The sequence below is a fragment of the Indicator indicator genome, chromosome 2, assembly GCF_027791375.1.
Source record: "Indicator indicator isolate 239-I01 chromosome 2, UM_Iind_1.1, whole genome shotgun sequence".
NCBI lineage: Eukaryota > Metazoa > Chordata > Aves > Piciformes > Indicatoridae > Indicator > Indicator indicator.
In genome coordinates this window covers 47543734-47560952 of record NC_072011.1, presented here as the reverse complement: position 1 = coordinate 47560952, position 17219 = coordinate 47543734, and the positions used below count along the sequence as shown (strand labels likewise).

Here is a 17219-nt window from a genome sequence, read left to right as displayed (position 1 = left end):
TCACCACTGAGGAAGAATACCTGTTTCACTTGAGAAAAGTATGATTCTTCATCAGCTAGTTTTCATAATACAAGCTGGTAACATCTTAAGAGTACTTTAAATCACATTCTGAACATCTGCACAACTCTCCAGTGGTAGGAGAATTTCATGTTAGTATTAATTGTGTGTAAAATATTGGTATGATTTTCCTTCTAGTTTGAGTCCTACATCAACTGACTATTTATCTAGACTGGTAGAGGATGTGTTTCAAAAATCTGTTACTTGAATATATTTGAAATGGATGATTTGGGGGCTGACTACTGAAACAAATAGTAAAATATCCCAAATATCCCTGTTACAAGTAAAGCATTATTTCACTTATCCCTCAGATGTCAAGGTCAACTCAGGACTAGTTAACAAAACCAGTTATGAACTCTAGTTTGCTTTTTCTCCTCCTTTTTCTGTGGTGGACCAGGATTAACCAGACCGAACTTGCAATTTACTGGAAAATTGTTTTGGTCATATTTGTATAGTACATTATATCTCAAACCCATTACAATATTTTAGAAAATAACAGCCAATAAAATCAGCCTTTGGACTCTATGGACTTCTGCTTATCAGGGTATGCTAAAAAAACAAGCAAACAAAAAAACAAACCACACCCAAACAACAACAACAACAAACCTCATTCACAGTCCTAAATGCTTGACTGAGCAAACAGAAATGCTTTTTAATGGAGATATACTTGCATAAGCTTAAAACAACCCTGCAAGTCAGCAAGGAACCCTCCTTGCAAAATGACTGTGAATACTAAGTCCCAGCAACATAGCACAATGCTGTGTGTTAAATGCAGCATTCAAGAGCCCTATTAACCCAGGGGGCACAGGAGGCTATCAGATGTAGTAGAACAAACCTGGCTGCTACTGCTATTTCTTCTTTATTTAGCACCCATTTACTTTAAACAGTTAATAGGCCAATCTTTAGGGAAGTCTTAAATTAGCATAGGAGTTTATAAACAAAAAAGTGAATAAAATCCCGAATGTTTACTACACTGAGAAGTTTATACCCTGCCAAACAGCACAGACCAAATAAGAATAGTGAGGTTAAAATACTTCAAATGGATGCTTTTATATAGCAGAGGCAAGGAAATCAGGGATAGCAGAGAGGAACCAAGATACCCCTCAGATCTGCTATGCTTGTAGCCCTTTAAAATTTTCAAGCGGGCAGCAAAAAAGACTGCATAGACTTGTGCTCAACAGGGCAAAAAAGACAGGGAATTTTGCTACAGAGGAAAAAATTCATATAGCAACCTTACCTTTTAAAACCCGAAATGAGGCTGTTTCTAAACAGACGAAAATCAATAGGAGGGGTGCTTGCTGAAGACACTGTAAATGAAAGAAATGTGTCTAAACAGTTATGTAAACAATTCCTGAACAGCAATAAGTCAGTAGGTCATGTAAATAGGGTGCCATTAAAAGAACTATTTTGTTAGTTTAGTAAATCCTGACAAACATTTGTAAACCAAAATTTCAAATTTGGGTATTTGAATCAGTCCTGGTTTTATCAGCAATAGATCTGCTATATTCCAGAAAGAAACAAATACTCTGAAAGACTAGATTTTATTCCCTCCTCATTGTCCTTAATACCAGTAGTTAATATATTAGTCTTTTATAGAAACTGGTAATAATAAGCATCTGCAAAAAAACAAGATCAAAGAAAATACTATGTTCCAGAAAGCAAAACAGAACCCAAACAATCCTAATCAAGAAAGCTTCAGATACTAGTGCTAGAACAAAAAAAAAAACCCAAAGGATTCAGAGGCAAAGGATTAGCTAATTGTTTCAGACTGAATACCTGCCTTAAAATTTTCCCTTCTCTGTTTTTTGAAGTTTGTTACCCTCACCAGAAAAGTGCCACAAAAAACCCCACACAAAAACAAAAGCCCCCATACAATGACATCATCTTAGATGTTTGCTTCTACTGATGTGAACTACCTGACAAGAAAGAAAAAGTAGCCCTACATTAAGTGCTATCTATTAAGTTAAGCTGGGAAAAAAAGAGAGATACAGAGTTCTAAAGGTTGATATTTTGCAATACTAATTCAACACAAAGCAAGCTGTAAAATTACTGAAAATTAGATGTCTTGAGAGGCTATTTGCAGTTATGCCCCATGTCCTCATCTTTACATCATTTCTTGGCTCAGTATTCCAAATCATTCTACCTTCTTCCTCTAGAACTGCTCTCATTCCAGTACCACAATCCAGCTAAGAAATATAGTTGCATTTAAGCACGGTATCAGTTATCATCTGACTTCACTATCACAATGGAATTTAAACCCTGTAACAATGAATGCACTGGGCCCTTTCAACAAGAGGTGTAACAGAACTGAAATAAAAACACCAGATCTATAGAAACCTGGAAAATAAAAAGCAGCAACAACATGCTAAAACCACTCGTTGGTCTAACTCCAGGCACATAGAAAATTAAAAGTTTTAAATGTTAGAACTGTTTTAGTTTGAAAATTTCAGGTAAATTTGGTTTCAATAGAAACCCTCAATAGAAATCCTCCTCCAGTGGTATATTAAACTTTTTGTAGAAAGATGAGCAGAAAAGCATCTTAGTATGCTCAGCTGCTGCTGACAATCGGCAAACTGGTTTCCTTAGCAACAAACAAGTCTGAGAAAATCAAGGGGCTTAAATGAAGTGAAATGGAACGACATGATAAAGAGAAAAAGCGGCTCTCATGCACAGTGCCTTATGCACCCAGATTCCACAGCTGATGCTTCGTAGTTTTCATCTTGTCAGCAGCAGAAATCTATACATTATAAGGCATGAGAAGCTGAATCAATACACCTAGATAGCAACCAACATTAATAACCAACGTTCATCTCCCCCAACTACACTGATGAGACAGTCTTTAACTGTTTTCCATACCACATCTGTTTTTCCCTCTTTGAAATACTGCAAAAGCAGAAGAGTTTAAAAAAAAAAAAAATCAGCCATTTAATATCTGTGCCTTATCATTACATAGGTGCTAATTAGGTTTACTAGCATTCATTTCAGCTTGGTAAACTATTTACAGGAATACTCTCCTTTAAAGCTCAAGTTCAAAAGAAATTTTGTATGTTTCTATGAATTATTAACCCTAATCTTTGTAAATAGCAATACCCCCTACGAGATTTAAATTCAATATGCTAACAGCTAAATAATACACTGTGTGTGACTAATTTCATGACAGGAAGACAGAAAGCAGCCTACTTTATGTGCTTCTACCATACTTTTGGTATCATATACATTTACCACATACCAGGCACATGTATTTGTGCCTTATATCACATCAAAATCTATTTCAGTTAACCAAAATGAGTATGAAGGGGTAGGTCTATTCTTTCACTTTACAAAGAGATTTCATAGCTTTTAATAAACAATTATCCTTTTAAAAAAAATTTCAGAGTTATTTTAGGTACTTCATTTTTCATGGTTAATACATTTTTTTTGGTAAAAAGAACAAACAAAATAATGGCAGAACATAAGTTGACTCTTAAAGACTCATTAATTAGTAAATGTCCAATGCAAAAATTAAATCACTGATGAGTAACTACTCATATAATCTTCCCATTTTCAACACAGCAGTTTCCCAGCATCAGGGAGTATTTCTATATTTGTTAAACAAAACAGTTAATGACAATTGCAGCAAAAGACTGCTTTTATCTGTTCAAGACTCCTGAAAAACAAAACTGTTTAAGAAAGATCTTTCTATATCAGATTCAGTCCAGATTTAGGTGTTATATTACTGTTTCAGTATACTAGGCAAATAAACACTGTATTTGTTTAAAAAAATTGGAAGAGAAACATACTGCTAGTTAACCAAGCAAATCACAAAAATGTTCAGGTAGGAAAAGACGCTCAGAATCACCAAGTCCAACCAATAACCCTACTCTACAAGGTTCACCCCTAAACCATATCCCCAAGCATCACATCCAAACGACCTTTAAACACATCAGCTTGGTGACTCAAACCACCTCCCTGGGCAGCCCATTCCAATGCCTGACCACTCCTTCACAGAAAAAGTTTTCCTCATGTCCAGTTTAAACCTACCCAGCTGCAGCTTGAGGCTGTTCCTGCTTGTTCTATCACTAATTACCTGGGAGAAGAGACCAGCACCAGCCTCTCCACAATGTCCTTTCAGGTAGTTGTAGACAGCAATGAGGTCTGAGCCTCCTCTTTCTCAAACTAAACAGCCCCAGCTGTTTCAGTTGCTCTTCATAAGATTTATTCGCCAGGCCCTTCACCAATTTCGGTGCCCTTCTCTGCACTCGCTCCAGCACCCCAACATTTCTTGTGTATTGAGGTGCCCAAAACTGAACACAATACTCGAGGTGTGGCACACGAAAAGTACTTACACAGAGAAAGAACATTGTTCAGTCTTCCATGTGCTGCTTCATATCTTATTTCTGCTACAGAGAGTCCAACAGTTTCAAACAAGCAGTCATTTTTCTAGAGATAAAGCAATCAATCATTGGAAGTACACATAGAGAAGACCCCCGATACCTCACATTTCTAAACGCTTTCTTTACAAATAACATTGGCATTTCTGTATTGCTAGCTGTTGAGAACACAGAAAGCACACTATATGGCTAGCCAGTTAAGCTGCTACTGATAAAAAAACTCCAGCTTCTTTTCTATTGAATTCAAAGGCAAGAGCCAAAGTTACCAAAGAATCCGACAGTTAAACTTAGTCTGCAATTAAGAATTCCATAACAAGTTAGAAAAAAGGAATATAAAATTTTAAAAGAAAACAAACAACATGACAAAAAATCACCAGAAACAATTTTAATACTTCTAAACATCAGTAAAAAAAATAAAGCACATCTTTCAGTCAGTTTAGTACATCAGGGAACAGAAAGCTAGTAAGTCTTGAGCAAAATATTTTGGTCAGCTCTGAAAAGCAGAATGAAAAGCAACAGGAGAAAGATATGGTAAACTGTCAGTGCAAGGACTGTTTCAAAACTAAATATTCTGAACAAGCTTTATCACAACAAAATCATGTTTAGAGCACTACTGTGATCTAAAGCCTTCACAGAGAACATAGAAAACAAAACCATGTAATTCTTATGAACTCCAAATGTAAACTTACCTTAAGCTGGACAAGGGCAGTTTCACTATCAGCAAAATTTTTAAAAACATAGTCTGTGTATGTTTCTGCATCAAGTTCCACCCCCAACTCATGCATCACTTTGAGAACCTCAAAGATACCTATTAAAGCAAAATTGGTAATGTTAAGCATTTCAGAAAAACATAAACCTGAGACTCAACAGTTAAAATTTTATGTTTTTTCAAAAACACACTTGTTTCCTCAATTTCCTTCCTTTAAACTAGTAAGCAAAATCCTGCATTTTTATTTTAGATGTTAATGAAGTTCTTAATTGTGAAACTTTACAATAGATTTATTAAGCTTCCTCTTCTCTACTGTATTAGTAAACCCAAGAAACTCTTGCCTAGCTTGGAAACTGCTGTTTTCTAACATAGTGAATACATGACGGTTACTCTTGGTCATGTTTGCAAAACATTTTCTAGAGCTATATACTAAGATGTCCACATTATTTTGCATAAAACACAAATCTAAAATTTGGTTTAAAGTATATAATCAAATTCAAGATATAAATGCATTCTTCAATACATAGTACATTCTTTGCTTTAGTCCCAGAATTCAGCTCTGATCAGAAAGACGAGCTTTCAAGTTGTGTCTCTGGATTTCTATAAAACAAGTAACTCCTGTAAGCAAATAGGCTGATCAACCTATCAATGCAGCAGCTTCAAACTGAAAATTCAGAGAAAGGCTGGAATTTCCCAAGCCCCAGTGAAGCTACATTATAACTTTTTACAGGGTTCAAAGCAATTCACACAACTAGACTGTATATTACTACTGTAGATACGAATTTGAAGACAACAGATACTAAATCTTAGTAGGTCAGCAATTAGAGTTTTAGAGCATATGTCATGTGTTCTAAATGCGCATACTTCTGATTTGCAGAAACTTCCTACAGTAAACCTAGCTAACAAATTCTTGAATCCCCATCAAAATTAATGCAGGTATTATCATTTTTTGCTGGTCTAAAAATGATTTGTCAGTTGCTCCAGGACACCAGTACCAAACAGCATATGTTTTTTTCAACATGCATTTCATACTTATTACTTAAAAAATGTAAAGTTTCCTAAAGTCCCTGTCTTTGCCCTGGAGTGCCACCTATGGAAAAGTGACACTTCCATGAATATTTTATGCAGTGCACTACGGTGCAAATAATCAAATGTGAATTCCCTTTGAGCACTTGAAAATACATGCAGGCAAGTCACACTAGATTAAAGTCGCATCATCTGTTCAAGTTTGCCTTAAACAAAACTGTGAATTTGGCCCAGAATCTGCAAAAATATGAATAAAGAATTAAATTAAGTCTTTCTTGATACCTTTTCAATTTTGACAGATAGTTTCTTTTTCCTGTTTTCAACTTCACAGGAAATATATCAGATTTATTTTTAAAAGATTTCTGTGTAAGAGGCCCTATCTGTATCACTAGATAGGACCCTGAGACCAAGAACTAGATAAGGCAGTGAATACAGTGTGGTAAACTCAGGAGATTTGAGGTCTTATTTGTGTCTAGAACACAGCAGAAAGCTGTTAACCACTCCCATTCTCTAGCAGATACTCATCACAAATGCCCAGTTCCTGAATAAAAAAAGGACATATTTGAAGATTAGGGCACCAACACAACAGTGAGATAGAGATTAAGAAGGAATACCAGAAACAATGTTACACATAACCAAATGAATCGCAAACTTAAAACGCTGTTCGACATCATTTCTAAGATGGATGACACACACTTTAGGGAGGGAAGAATGGAAGGACAACGAAAACCAACATGAAATCCTACAATTTTGCATACATTTTCTGCCTTGCAGAGAACAGAACTACTTTATTATCCCAAAATATCTTCCAAAATGCACAGCACTTAAACAAAATACTGTAAAACTTTAACACCGTACTGTAAAAACTTTAAAGAAAATACTGTAAGTCTGTCAAATGTATGCATGAAATAGGATTTGAGTGTTTTGTGTGTGGACTTCTCTCTTCCCAAACCAAAGAATGGACTAGAAACAAGAGAGAGAGATAAACTATAGTAGGCTTATCTAGAACACTAGTCTTCCAAATTATTTTGAGAACACACCTGCCAATAGCAATCAAGTTGTTTATTTACAAATATATGTACTACAGTATTGATATATTATGCACATTATAAAACATACTAAAAAACATAAAGCAAAAAGGATATTTGTTTCATTTCTAAACAGGCTGCTCAGAACACCATAATTGCCTTGCCATACCCCTCTTTAAAATACACTGATCCAAAATACTCAGTATGACTAAAACCCGTAAATAAAGTCTTCCAGCCATCTCCCTGCTTGATCAAGAACAGGTTTTTGAGATCTTTGGCTGAGATATGTAAGGCTTGCAGGACCTATGTATCTAAAAATCAAATAATGGAATGGAAAAACAGAAACAAGGAACAAAACACAGCCAAACTTCTTTTGTCCATTTTGTCATTACTGGAAACAGCACTCAAACATCTCAACAGAGCAGATTCCAGCCTCAAATGAGTATATTCAAGAACGAATACAGAAGAGATGAATTATAAGATAGTCACAATATTTCTGTGAGAGAGCAGAGAAACTTGCTGCCCTTTTCCTAAAGCAGTCCCATCAGAACAGGGAGGATTTTTAAGGCAGTTACACCATGTGCAAGGGCAGTAACATTTGCTTTCAGCAGTTTTTTTGTAAGAAAAACTCTCCAGTTTGAGAAGCAAGTGGATTCAGGACAACAACATAATATTTAAGATACTTTTGCTGTGCTGTTAATTTCAGATATGCTCATGAAGTTCTTTGCCAGAAAAGTACAAAACAGTATTTCACGCAGTTACTTTCTGAAATCACCACCCTTATTCCTCTCTGGACTCACAGATGCTTATTTCCTTTATTTCCTGAAGGACAAACTGAATTGCCATTCAGTAACCATGCTTTGTATATGTAACAACAGTTTAGTAGAAAACAAAATACACAACTGACATAAAAACCGTCTTTAAAAATATCATGATTACACAAAGATGAAGGGGAGCTGTAAAATATTCAGTAACAAGTGTAAGCCAAACATTTCTGCTCATTTATACTAGGCCTTCTTGGGTTTAGTGTATAATCTAATTAAAGATGAGTCTCAGTGCCAATAACAGTTCTACCTCGTATTAATCTTTTAAACCCTGCAAGCACTTTCCACTCCTAAAAGCATATGAGCATTTACTTAGATAAATACTATGGAAATAAGTAATTACCAGCTTATATAACAGATGCCCATAAAAGCAAAAATGCCCCATCTGAAATTACATGTCTGTGTCAAATGACTCAAAAAAGCTGCTTGCTATTTCAGGATGGCTGCAATTCTCTACGGCATATTTTTAAATGGCCTTGCTTAGTTTCATTGCTCCTAGCTACCACTTCACTGCTACTTCTCTTTCAAACTTAGTTCCATCGTACAGGAATTAGAGAATTTCCTTTGATATCCTGTTTCAGCTTTTGTTATAATAAACATTAGATAAACCTGTAATTAAGCATTGGTACTAGTTACATGATTGTTTGGGTTACATTACACACTGATTCAGACATTTGTACCCTGCAGTTCTAGATAGGCTCTAGAATATTTTCTGTGTTATTTAATGATTACATTGCCAACTGTTACATCCTATCCAATTTCTAATAGCTTTTCTTCAAAGTTCTTTCTCATTTTCAGCCTTATCTACACCGAGATGCAAAATTATACACATTAGGCCACGTGTAACTACTTTGTGGAGAAAGCAAGCATTACCTCATTTTTGGTATAAAATGTGATACAGTACCTGTCTATACTTTTATTTCCACTCAGCTCTATCATTTTTTGCTGTTAGAAAGCACCTTTCTGCTAATTTACTACCTGCTGTTACCCTTAAGTTTTTACTGCAGCAGTATTTTTTGCTCTGTTATTAATATGGAACAATTTTAGGGTGAGTGGTTTTTTCCCCCCCATTACTTACTTTCCTTCAAGTGTATTGGTTGTGTTTTTAGATGGTGGTTCTCATTCAATCATTTCTTCTATTACTAAACTTTAAAGAATGAATGTAAGCTTCCATATGGGAAAGAACAAGCTGCAGCAGGAATATTTCCACTGATTCTTCAAAGCAGAAGGAATTGCTTAGATTCCTTATATATTCTAAGAATTGCAAAATCATCTTGTAGGTAGTCTCACAGAAGTAACGTTTCCTCTTAACAATTCAAACACAGAGATTGAGAACCAGGTTATGAAAATGTCTTTGCAAATCCACAGTATTATCATACAAACATATAGAAGTTTATGTATCCAATGCCTCTGCAGATAGAAAAACATGGGCTCTCTAGAAAATGGCAAAGAATGGCAGGAGGAAGAGTTCTTTCATCAGTTTTCTTCTCAATTTGCTTTTATGACTTCCAGCAGGAACTACCAGCCAAAGCACGAGTGATTTCCACATTAGGAATCTGAATTGAGACAACCTCTATTCTTGTCAAAGACCAAAAGGGATCTGAAAACTTCAGTTTCTTGATGTTGCTTCAATTTTGGGAGCCCAGTCTAAACCTAAAAATAGTTCTGATGTCTAATGGTGTTGGTGAGGTGAAGTTTTCCATAGTTACAGAAGCATGTTTTTTCAGTTGGCTGCATCCATGTACAAGTATGACACCAATTTCAAATTGCTTATTTTTGGCAATACTGTACTTCAAGTAAGTCTCAAAGGACCCAACTAAAACAACGGTGCCAGACTTTTTAAAATATCATAGAACTTTCAAGCATTTGAAAACCTAGGAGAAGATAAACTTGGTAAGTAGTCTAGCAGGAACAGAGAGACTAAAGAGTTAATAAAAACGGAATATTGTTTTCATAAAGGCTTTTTGAAAAAGACTTGAGACATTTTTATAGACAGAAACAATTAGGGAATACTTGTTTCAGCATTTCTTCCAAACTGGAATGTGACTGTATATTTAAGATAAAATTGCGATATGAAGAGTCTGCTAAAAGCACTTTTTTTTTGTTTGTGCATTTTGTTTGTCACCCAGTGTCACACTAACAACTCTGCATCTCATTCTAAAGCACATTATACTGTGAGATAAGATGAAAAAGACAGTTTTTTGTTTCCCCAAGGGGGAAGTACTTCTCTTAAAAGCATCTTTTTACAATACCATTCTTTCTGAATTACCAATAATGCAAACCAAAGAATTAGATACTGTACTCTAAAATTTAGTATTTGTTCAATTCTTATTCATATCCTGTAGCCATCCCCATGTGTAACAGCGGAAAGTATGCTAAACACTTAAACCTACTTAAGAATCCTAAAGATTGTGCATTTCTGTCCTTCAATCAGTATGATGTCAGGCCAGGCTCAAACATTCAGCAATGTAAGTTCTCCTGCAGTTTTTATTATTGTAATGAAACTCCCATTTGGTAGACAAGAAGTTGGCTTGAAGGAAGGATTGGGTTTGCAGTCCAAGAGAGCTATTATAACACAACCTTACTTTTACATTCTTCTCCAAATTCTGTTTCTTTAAGAGTGAACTCTGTAAAAGGTAACAAGCAGCAAAAAGAACGTGGAAGCCAGAAAGAACGTGAAGACTTGAAAAGATTAAACACTCTCTCACATCTTTCTATGCAAAGGCAGACTTCAAATTTGTAGATCTGTACCATGATTAAATAGGCTTAAAAAAAAAAAATCTTTCTGAACTAAAAATTGTTTGCAACAAAGTAAGACATGAAGCAACGTCTCCATCTATTCTCAAAGAGTCTGCTGAATTTCATAGCAATGTTTTAATAAAGATTATTGCACTAGGTTTACAATAAAGCTGGAATAGCACTTAAGAGATAACTAACCTTTAAGATTATTCTCCTTCTGGAACTGAACTAGCAGTGGCCAGGAATAGTGAGGTCTGAGTGGCAGGCCTTCCTCTTTCATCATCTTCATTACATCAATAGCCAAGGCTGAAAACATTCACAAAATAATTAAATCAAGTACTTGGGATAAGCATATGTAAAAAAGTAACTAAATTAGTACAGTACCTGATTTGTTTGCCTCCAAAGCACAACGCAAAATAAATGGCAATGGTGCTGAATGCATTTTTGTTTCTTTTAACTCAACACAAAATTGCTTCAGTTTGTTCATAGGCTGCAAAGAATTAAAAAAAAAAAGTAATTTAATACTTCTTTCACTTTCTCAAATGGTTAAGAATATCAGATTCTTCTTGTGTTTAAGGAAATCAGTATCACACATGCCAAATAATTCGTTTGTGATTTTCCATGTACTACGCAAATTGATATCCTTATTTTATTCCTTGAGAACAGTGCAAAAAAACCCCACAGCATTTTCCATCTTCACTACATTGTTATTAACATATTAAGAAAAAAAAGTATTACTATTCTGCATACCGTATCTCTATTTACACAGTGCTGCAAGAAGAAGCTACCCTGGTCCACATTCTCACGTGCCAGATGATTAAAAGACTTCAAAATATGGAAGCCTATATCTTCGAAGCCATGAGTTATCAGAGTCAAACACAGGTTCATTGCATCTAGCAATTGAAAAACAGACAACAAAAAAATTTAAAAGTGCATATGTCTATTTTCACATTAAACTACTAAAATGAACAAAAGCCAGGAGAGAAAATGTTTTTCATTTATCATTAACATACTCCTAAGTTGTGATCAACCAATCAAATTTAAGAATACCAGTTTCAGATTTGCATTGAATTACTTTTTCCCATTACAAGATCATGCCAAAAATCAGAAACATCACCACTGCAGCCTGACAGAATGATAGTAAACAAGAGGAACATTTCCAATAAAGAAAAAAAACAGACGGCATATAATTAACAGTTATTAGATTACACAAACTGGGATCCAAAAGTTCCTTCAACTCTATTCAGTGTTTGGTCTCCCTTTTTTATGATAGTCACAAAAACCTGCCCCAATAGGAATGTTGTCTGAAAAAAAGACTTCACACTTTCCACTTTCCTATCAAATCTGAAGGAATTCAGAGACAAAAAAATTTGGTATGATTTTCCTATGTAAATTTTTAAAACTGGCTTGCGTTTAGTTTTTTTTAAAATGTCATCTAAAGCTGCACAAATGAATTTATATATTCAAGAAAAAAGTAGAAAATTACCTATTTTTTGGTAACATTCTTGCAGGGGCAGGGGGGAAGAAAAAAAGAAAGAGAAGGAAGAAAATGCTTTCCCTCCCTACTCCAGCAAAACACCATTGCAGTAACCAAGGACATACCTGGAATTAATTCCCTTTCAAATCTTATGCGTTCTTTAATATCTTCAATGTACTGAGGATATCCAGCCTTGGCAAGGCTAAAAATCACCTGCAACAAAATCCTATCCATAAGGTACCCTTCGGTCTTCTCAACCTCTTCTAGAGTCTGTAAACCAGAATAAATTTAACTAATATTTATCTTTAATGAGCTCCAAAATGAGTGGGGGGAGAGGGGGAGAAACACGAACAAAAACCCACCAAAACACCACCAACAAAAACCAACCCAGAAAAACCTGAGGATTTTTCCCTTTTTTAAAATCGTGGGTTTAGACACATAGATCTTGAGTATTCGGGTATTCTCTCTTCCATATTCCAGAGGGCTTCAAAAACATTTAGATTACAACAACAATCAAACAAACAGAAGGACAGATAAAACAGATAATAATTTCCTTCCAATACCTAATAATATATGAAAATCGCAGAGATACCAGAGGTATTTTCATTGTGAGATGACTATCAAAAGAAATTGCTCTGAAAATGGGAGAGTGATTAATCAGAATTTTTATTAGTGTTTGGAAGGAGACTGGTTGATGAAGATTTTTCTAATTTGTAAATCACAGAACAGTATTATGTTTCCCACATTCTACTCCTTGATGTAGGCCTCTCCATCTGATATTACTTACTAAACTCAAACCAATTTTCTTTTCTCATTCCTTTCTGAATACTTCTTTAATTTAATTTTTTTTTAACTAAGAAAGAATATTTGGAAAAAAAAGAATAGCTACACAAAGGGCTGTAAGGCAACATTACTTTATCCATGCTTCATGAATACCTAGGTTGTTGGTATGAACTCTCAAAAAATATAAAGATTCTGTGGCTTCAATAGGAGCTGGATAATCAAGGTTAACTTTTAATTTTTTTTATAAATACACTTATAAGTATCTCACTTGCAGTCTTTGCCTCTGAGAACAAAAACTGATTTATTAAAACACTCACTGGCAAACCTATCTTCTCAGGGTGAAAGGTAACTATCAAAGGACAAGTATTTTTCATGAAGTGTGGTACTCCTTTCAGTCAACCAGCTTTTCAGATTTTTTCAAAAAAGTTTAACTGCTGTGGACTAAGATGGCACAAGTTATAAAATTTAGTATTATTTCTCCTGCATGAATAAAAAGCATTCCAAAGTTAAATTCAACAAAAGATCAAGTCAGTTGTATTTAAATTCAAACTTGCAATACCTTTTTGATGCTATCAATATCACCCTTTTCAGCATACACATTCAGCAGCGATAAATAGGTGTCTGGACCTGGTTCAACACCCGCCATCCTCATCACTGAAAGGATATTTTCTGCACTCTTTATATCTCTAACAATTCAAAAAAAAGATTCTCAATACATTTAATCATTGCAATGTTTATTGTGACATCCACACTGCTTGAAAACAGACTACAACAAGCATAAAGAACTTATTTTAACTAAGCAAATTCTGAAAGTTCAAAATGCAATCTTTTAATTATTGTATTACTTAAAATACTCTTTCAACTGAACAGCTGGAGAAGTGCAAAACTAAGTGCAACAAATTTCTTTTTCAAACAGTATAAAAGTACACTAATTTATCTTGAATTTCAAGATCTTCAAGCACAAGAAAAGTCTACTTCCTTTGTTAAACTGCCCTGTTCTGCTTCAAAATAGTACAAAAGATGGTCTTCTATACATTACTATTTGAAACCATCACACTGTTCCGCAGTATGCCATTTTTCTGTGCAGTATCACTTTATATTATAGTAAAATTAAAAGAAAAAACTTATTAAACATTACCCTGATCTTGCATGACCTTTCACAAGGCTACTGAATACTGCCTCAGTGACTGGGAGATCTTTGTTCTTCATAAATCCAAGAATTGTACTGCAAAATACAAGACAAGGAATAAATAGATCTTTTTGGCCTTTGAAAAGATAAACTACTGAGCTATTTGTGCTCTGCTGGACTGTACCATTAAACAAACCCAAATCTTTATGTTATTGAGCAACTGTATTTGGGGGCGCTGCATAATATCCACATAATTTGGTAATTTGTATTATTTCAGATGAACTGTATTTGTCACTTTGAAATATGCAGGCACAAAGGTTGGGCTGGTGTTTTGTGTTTTTATCTTCGTTTTACCTATTTCTCTTTTTCAGCAACCACATTATTCCAACTTTAGCTTGCCAAAAATGAAATGTTAGACATCCGGCAAGTCCTATATAATGACAATAACAAAAACCAATTACTACTATTTGCTCCCTAGCCCACTTCATTGTCAAACGCCTTTCCCAGTAGCCATTTTCTTACACAGGCAGTAACTCTTCATAATCTTAAACTGGCTCTCAAAAATTACTAAAGGTACTTTCTGAGCAACCTGATTTGAAAACACTGGTCTACCAGTTTTGTTTTGCTTGTGTAGCTCCTAGCAGTCTCTAAGAAAATGTTCTTTAGTGCTTGGTTAAAATAAACTCCCCTCTTTACTTTGCTCAATTTACAGGAATTATGCTGAAATGAGTCTTATCATTACGGGAGGTCAATATGAGAAACAGACTTTGTGGAAATCCCCCCATATATAAATGCATAAGAATACCTTGCCCCTTCAATGTCTCCCTCATTGCAATATGCAGCAATCAACCTTTGGTATGTAACCTACAAAAAATAAAAAGGGGAAGTTAATGACTTCCATCCAACAAATGGATGGTATTATTAAGAATTAAGATATCGTAAAAGGGTACCCACTCGATTGGGCTGCACATTAGCTTCCTCCATTCTGGCCAAGAATTCTGTTGGAGAAAATTTGTGCTCATTCTGAAGGTAGACCTTAAGTAAAGCATTGTAATGGCTTGTATCATACACAGCACCTAAGGGAAGATTTCAACCACAGTGAGTGAATACAGATTCTCTAAATTCAACATAATTTTAATAGCATTCTCAGGTAATTTCATTCTGTATGAACTTCATGTATAATCAGACTGTTTCATTTTACTCATTTCTGAAATATCCAAGATCAATTTAACAGCACACATGTTTATAAAAGGCTAAAACATAACTAAGGCACAGTAACACCAATGCTCATGTGTGCTATTCCACAGCCACCTCAGCTGTGTTTACAGATGCAGCAATTTTACTACCAAGATGCAAGTCTTAGTCTCTAGAAAATTATTTTTAAAATTGCTAAATTGTAGCACTAGGAATACTCAGCCCATCAGATAGCAAGGTAACATATAACAGAAAGGTAAAATACATTCTTACAATAATCAAAATCAAGCAAAGTCCATGAGATTAACACCCCTAGATGTCAGTATAACTCCCAAAATAAGAAACAGGTCTCTCACCTGAACAATAAAACCTAGTGTTTATTCAGTAATGAGTATTGGCTGTTACACCCAAACATTTAAACACTATTAAAATACATTCAGTCTTCTATTACAAATAAAGTAACTAAACCATATAGCTGTTCTTTCAAGAGGGACTAATAAAACCAGCCTACCCAGTTCCTTCATCTTCTCCCATATCATATGGGCTAGTTCTGTTCTTTCTGGTGACAATATCTCCGGTAAAAGAGCACCACAACTTCGCAACAAAAGCAAGGTCTGGTTACTCCCTGGACACCCTGCAAGTGGAACACAACCAAAAGTTTCTTCATATTATAATTACATGTTTAGTATTAGGAAAAAAAAATTAGAGACTGACCCACTAAAATATTTAACCATTTTGTATGCTATAAAATCTTCTCCAAGATAAAGACAGATGCTGAACAAAATACCCAAATGATTAAATAATTACACTACTATGGCTATCATGAAAAAGATTCATGATAAAACATCCCAATTATAGAATCATAGAATCTACCCAGGTTGGGAGGGACCTCCGAAGGTCATCTAGTCCAGCCACTCTGCAATGAGCAGATACACCCTCATCTAGATCAGGTTGCCCAGAGCCTCATGTGGTGATCTAGTACTTTAAGTTTCCCCATCCAAGATCCATAGATCGTTTCATCCTAACTGGGACATACCTTTCTGGTACAATTCAGAAATGGCAAAATATTTCATACTAATTCCATACTATTCCAAAACTGGTGTTCTGAGACATTCCACATTTAAATTTCCATTTGCACTCTGCCCACGGTCAACATAAAATAAATTTGATCACTTACATCTATCTAGAGTATAGTGAAGGAAACTGTAAGAATGTCTACTTTCTCTGACTTCTGCACTAGCCACATAATGTTGAAAAACTATTAACTCCTATTACCTTTTCTGAATTTCATTACTCCACCTGAGGCAAAGAAAGGCAGAGCTGCAGAATCTATCACAGATTACCCAGTAAGATGGAGACAATTTTTATGTTTTTCAATCATGCCTTAATACACAAACCCAGAAGCTTCTAACAAAAAGAATTTCTTCATAAAGCAGCACACAGAAAAAAAAGGGGGGGGAGGGGCTGGGGGAAGGTTGTCTATTCCTTTCTCACAGAAAAAGGTATACTTCAGAAGCAATTTCATCTAGCAAGGAACAAGATAAAATGTTCACATAAATGATGACAAAAATCTCTCAGGTTTTCCATCTCAGAAACAAATATACAGATATTCAGACTTCCAAAGTGACTTGAAGTGTAAAGTACTATCAATGCTTTTTAAGTTACTTCCAGATCATGCCAACATCCTGAAGTTCCACACAGCCCAGCACAGAGGCAGGAGTTCTTGCCAGTCAAGTTATCTCCAGCTGCTGATGATTACTGTAATTTTTAATTATATAGAACTGTAGAAACAGCTGTACAGCTATAAAAATAATGGCGGGGAAGTAAAAATCCCCTCTGCAACAGAAAGTTATATATGCTGTCCAGAATTGCATCTGCAGGTA

At 35.1% G+C, this 17219-nt stretch overlaps 1 protein-coding gene across 1 annotated transcript in view; it reads right to left on the bottom strand.

Annotated features, from left to right (window-relative positions):
* LRPPRC (leucine rich pentatricopeptide repeat containing) overlaps nt 1-17219 on the bottom strand; it is a 99138-nt gene that overhangs the window by 63051 nt on the left and 18868 nt on the right. The window contains exons 3-14 of the mRNA XM_054397067.1: nt 15848-15970; nt 15097-15218; nt 14948-15006; nt 14152-14238; nt 13573-13699; nt 12356-12500; nt 11504-11646; nt 11138-11243; nt 10952-11059; nt 5117-5235; nt 4383-4476; nt 1295-1364 (exon numbers count right to left, since the gene is read on the bottom strand). Of these exons, the coding sequence (XP_054253042.1) occupies nt 1295-1364; nt 4383-4476; nt 5117-5235; nt 10952-11059; nt 11138-11243; nt 11504-11646; nt 12356-12500; nt 13573-13699; nt 14152-14238; nt 14948-15006; nt 15097-15218; nt 15848-15970 (1303 nt within the window). The remainder of the gene's footprint in view (nt 1-1294; nt 1365-4382; nt 4477-5116; nt 5236-10951; nt 11060-11137; nt 11244-11503; nt 11647-12355; nt 12501-13572; nt 13700-14151; nt 14239-14947; nt 15007-15096; nt 15219-15847; nt 15971-17219) is intronic.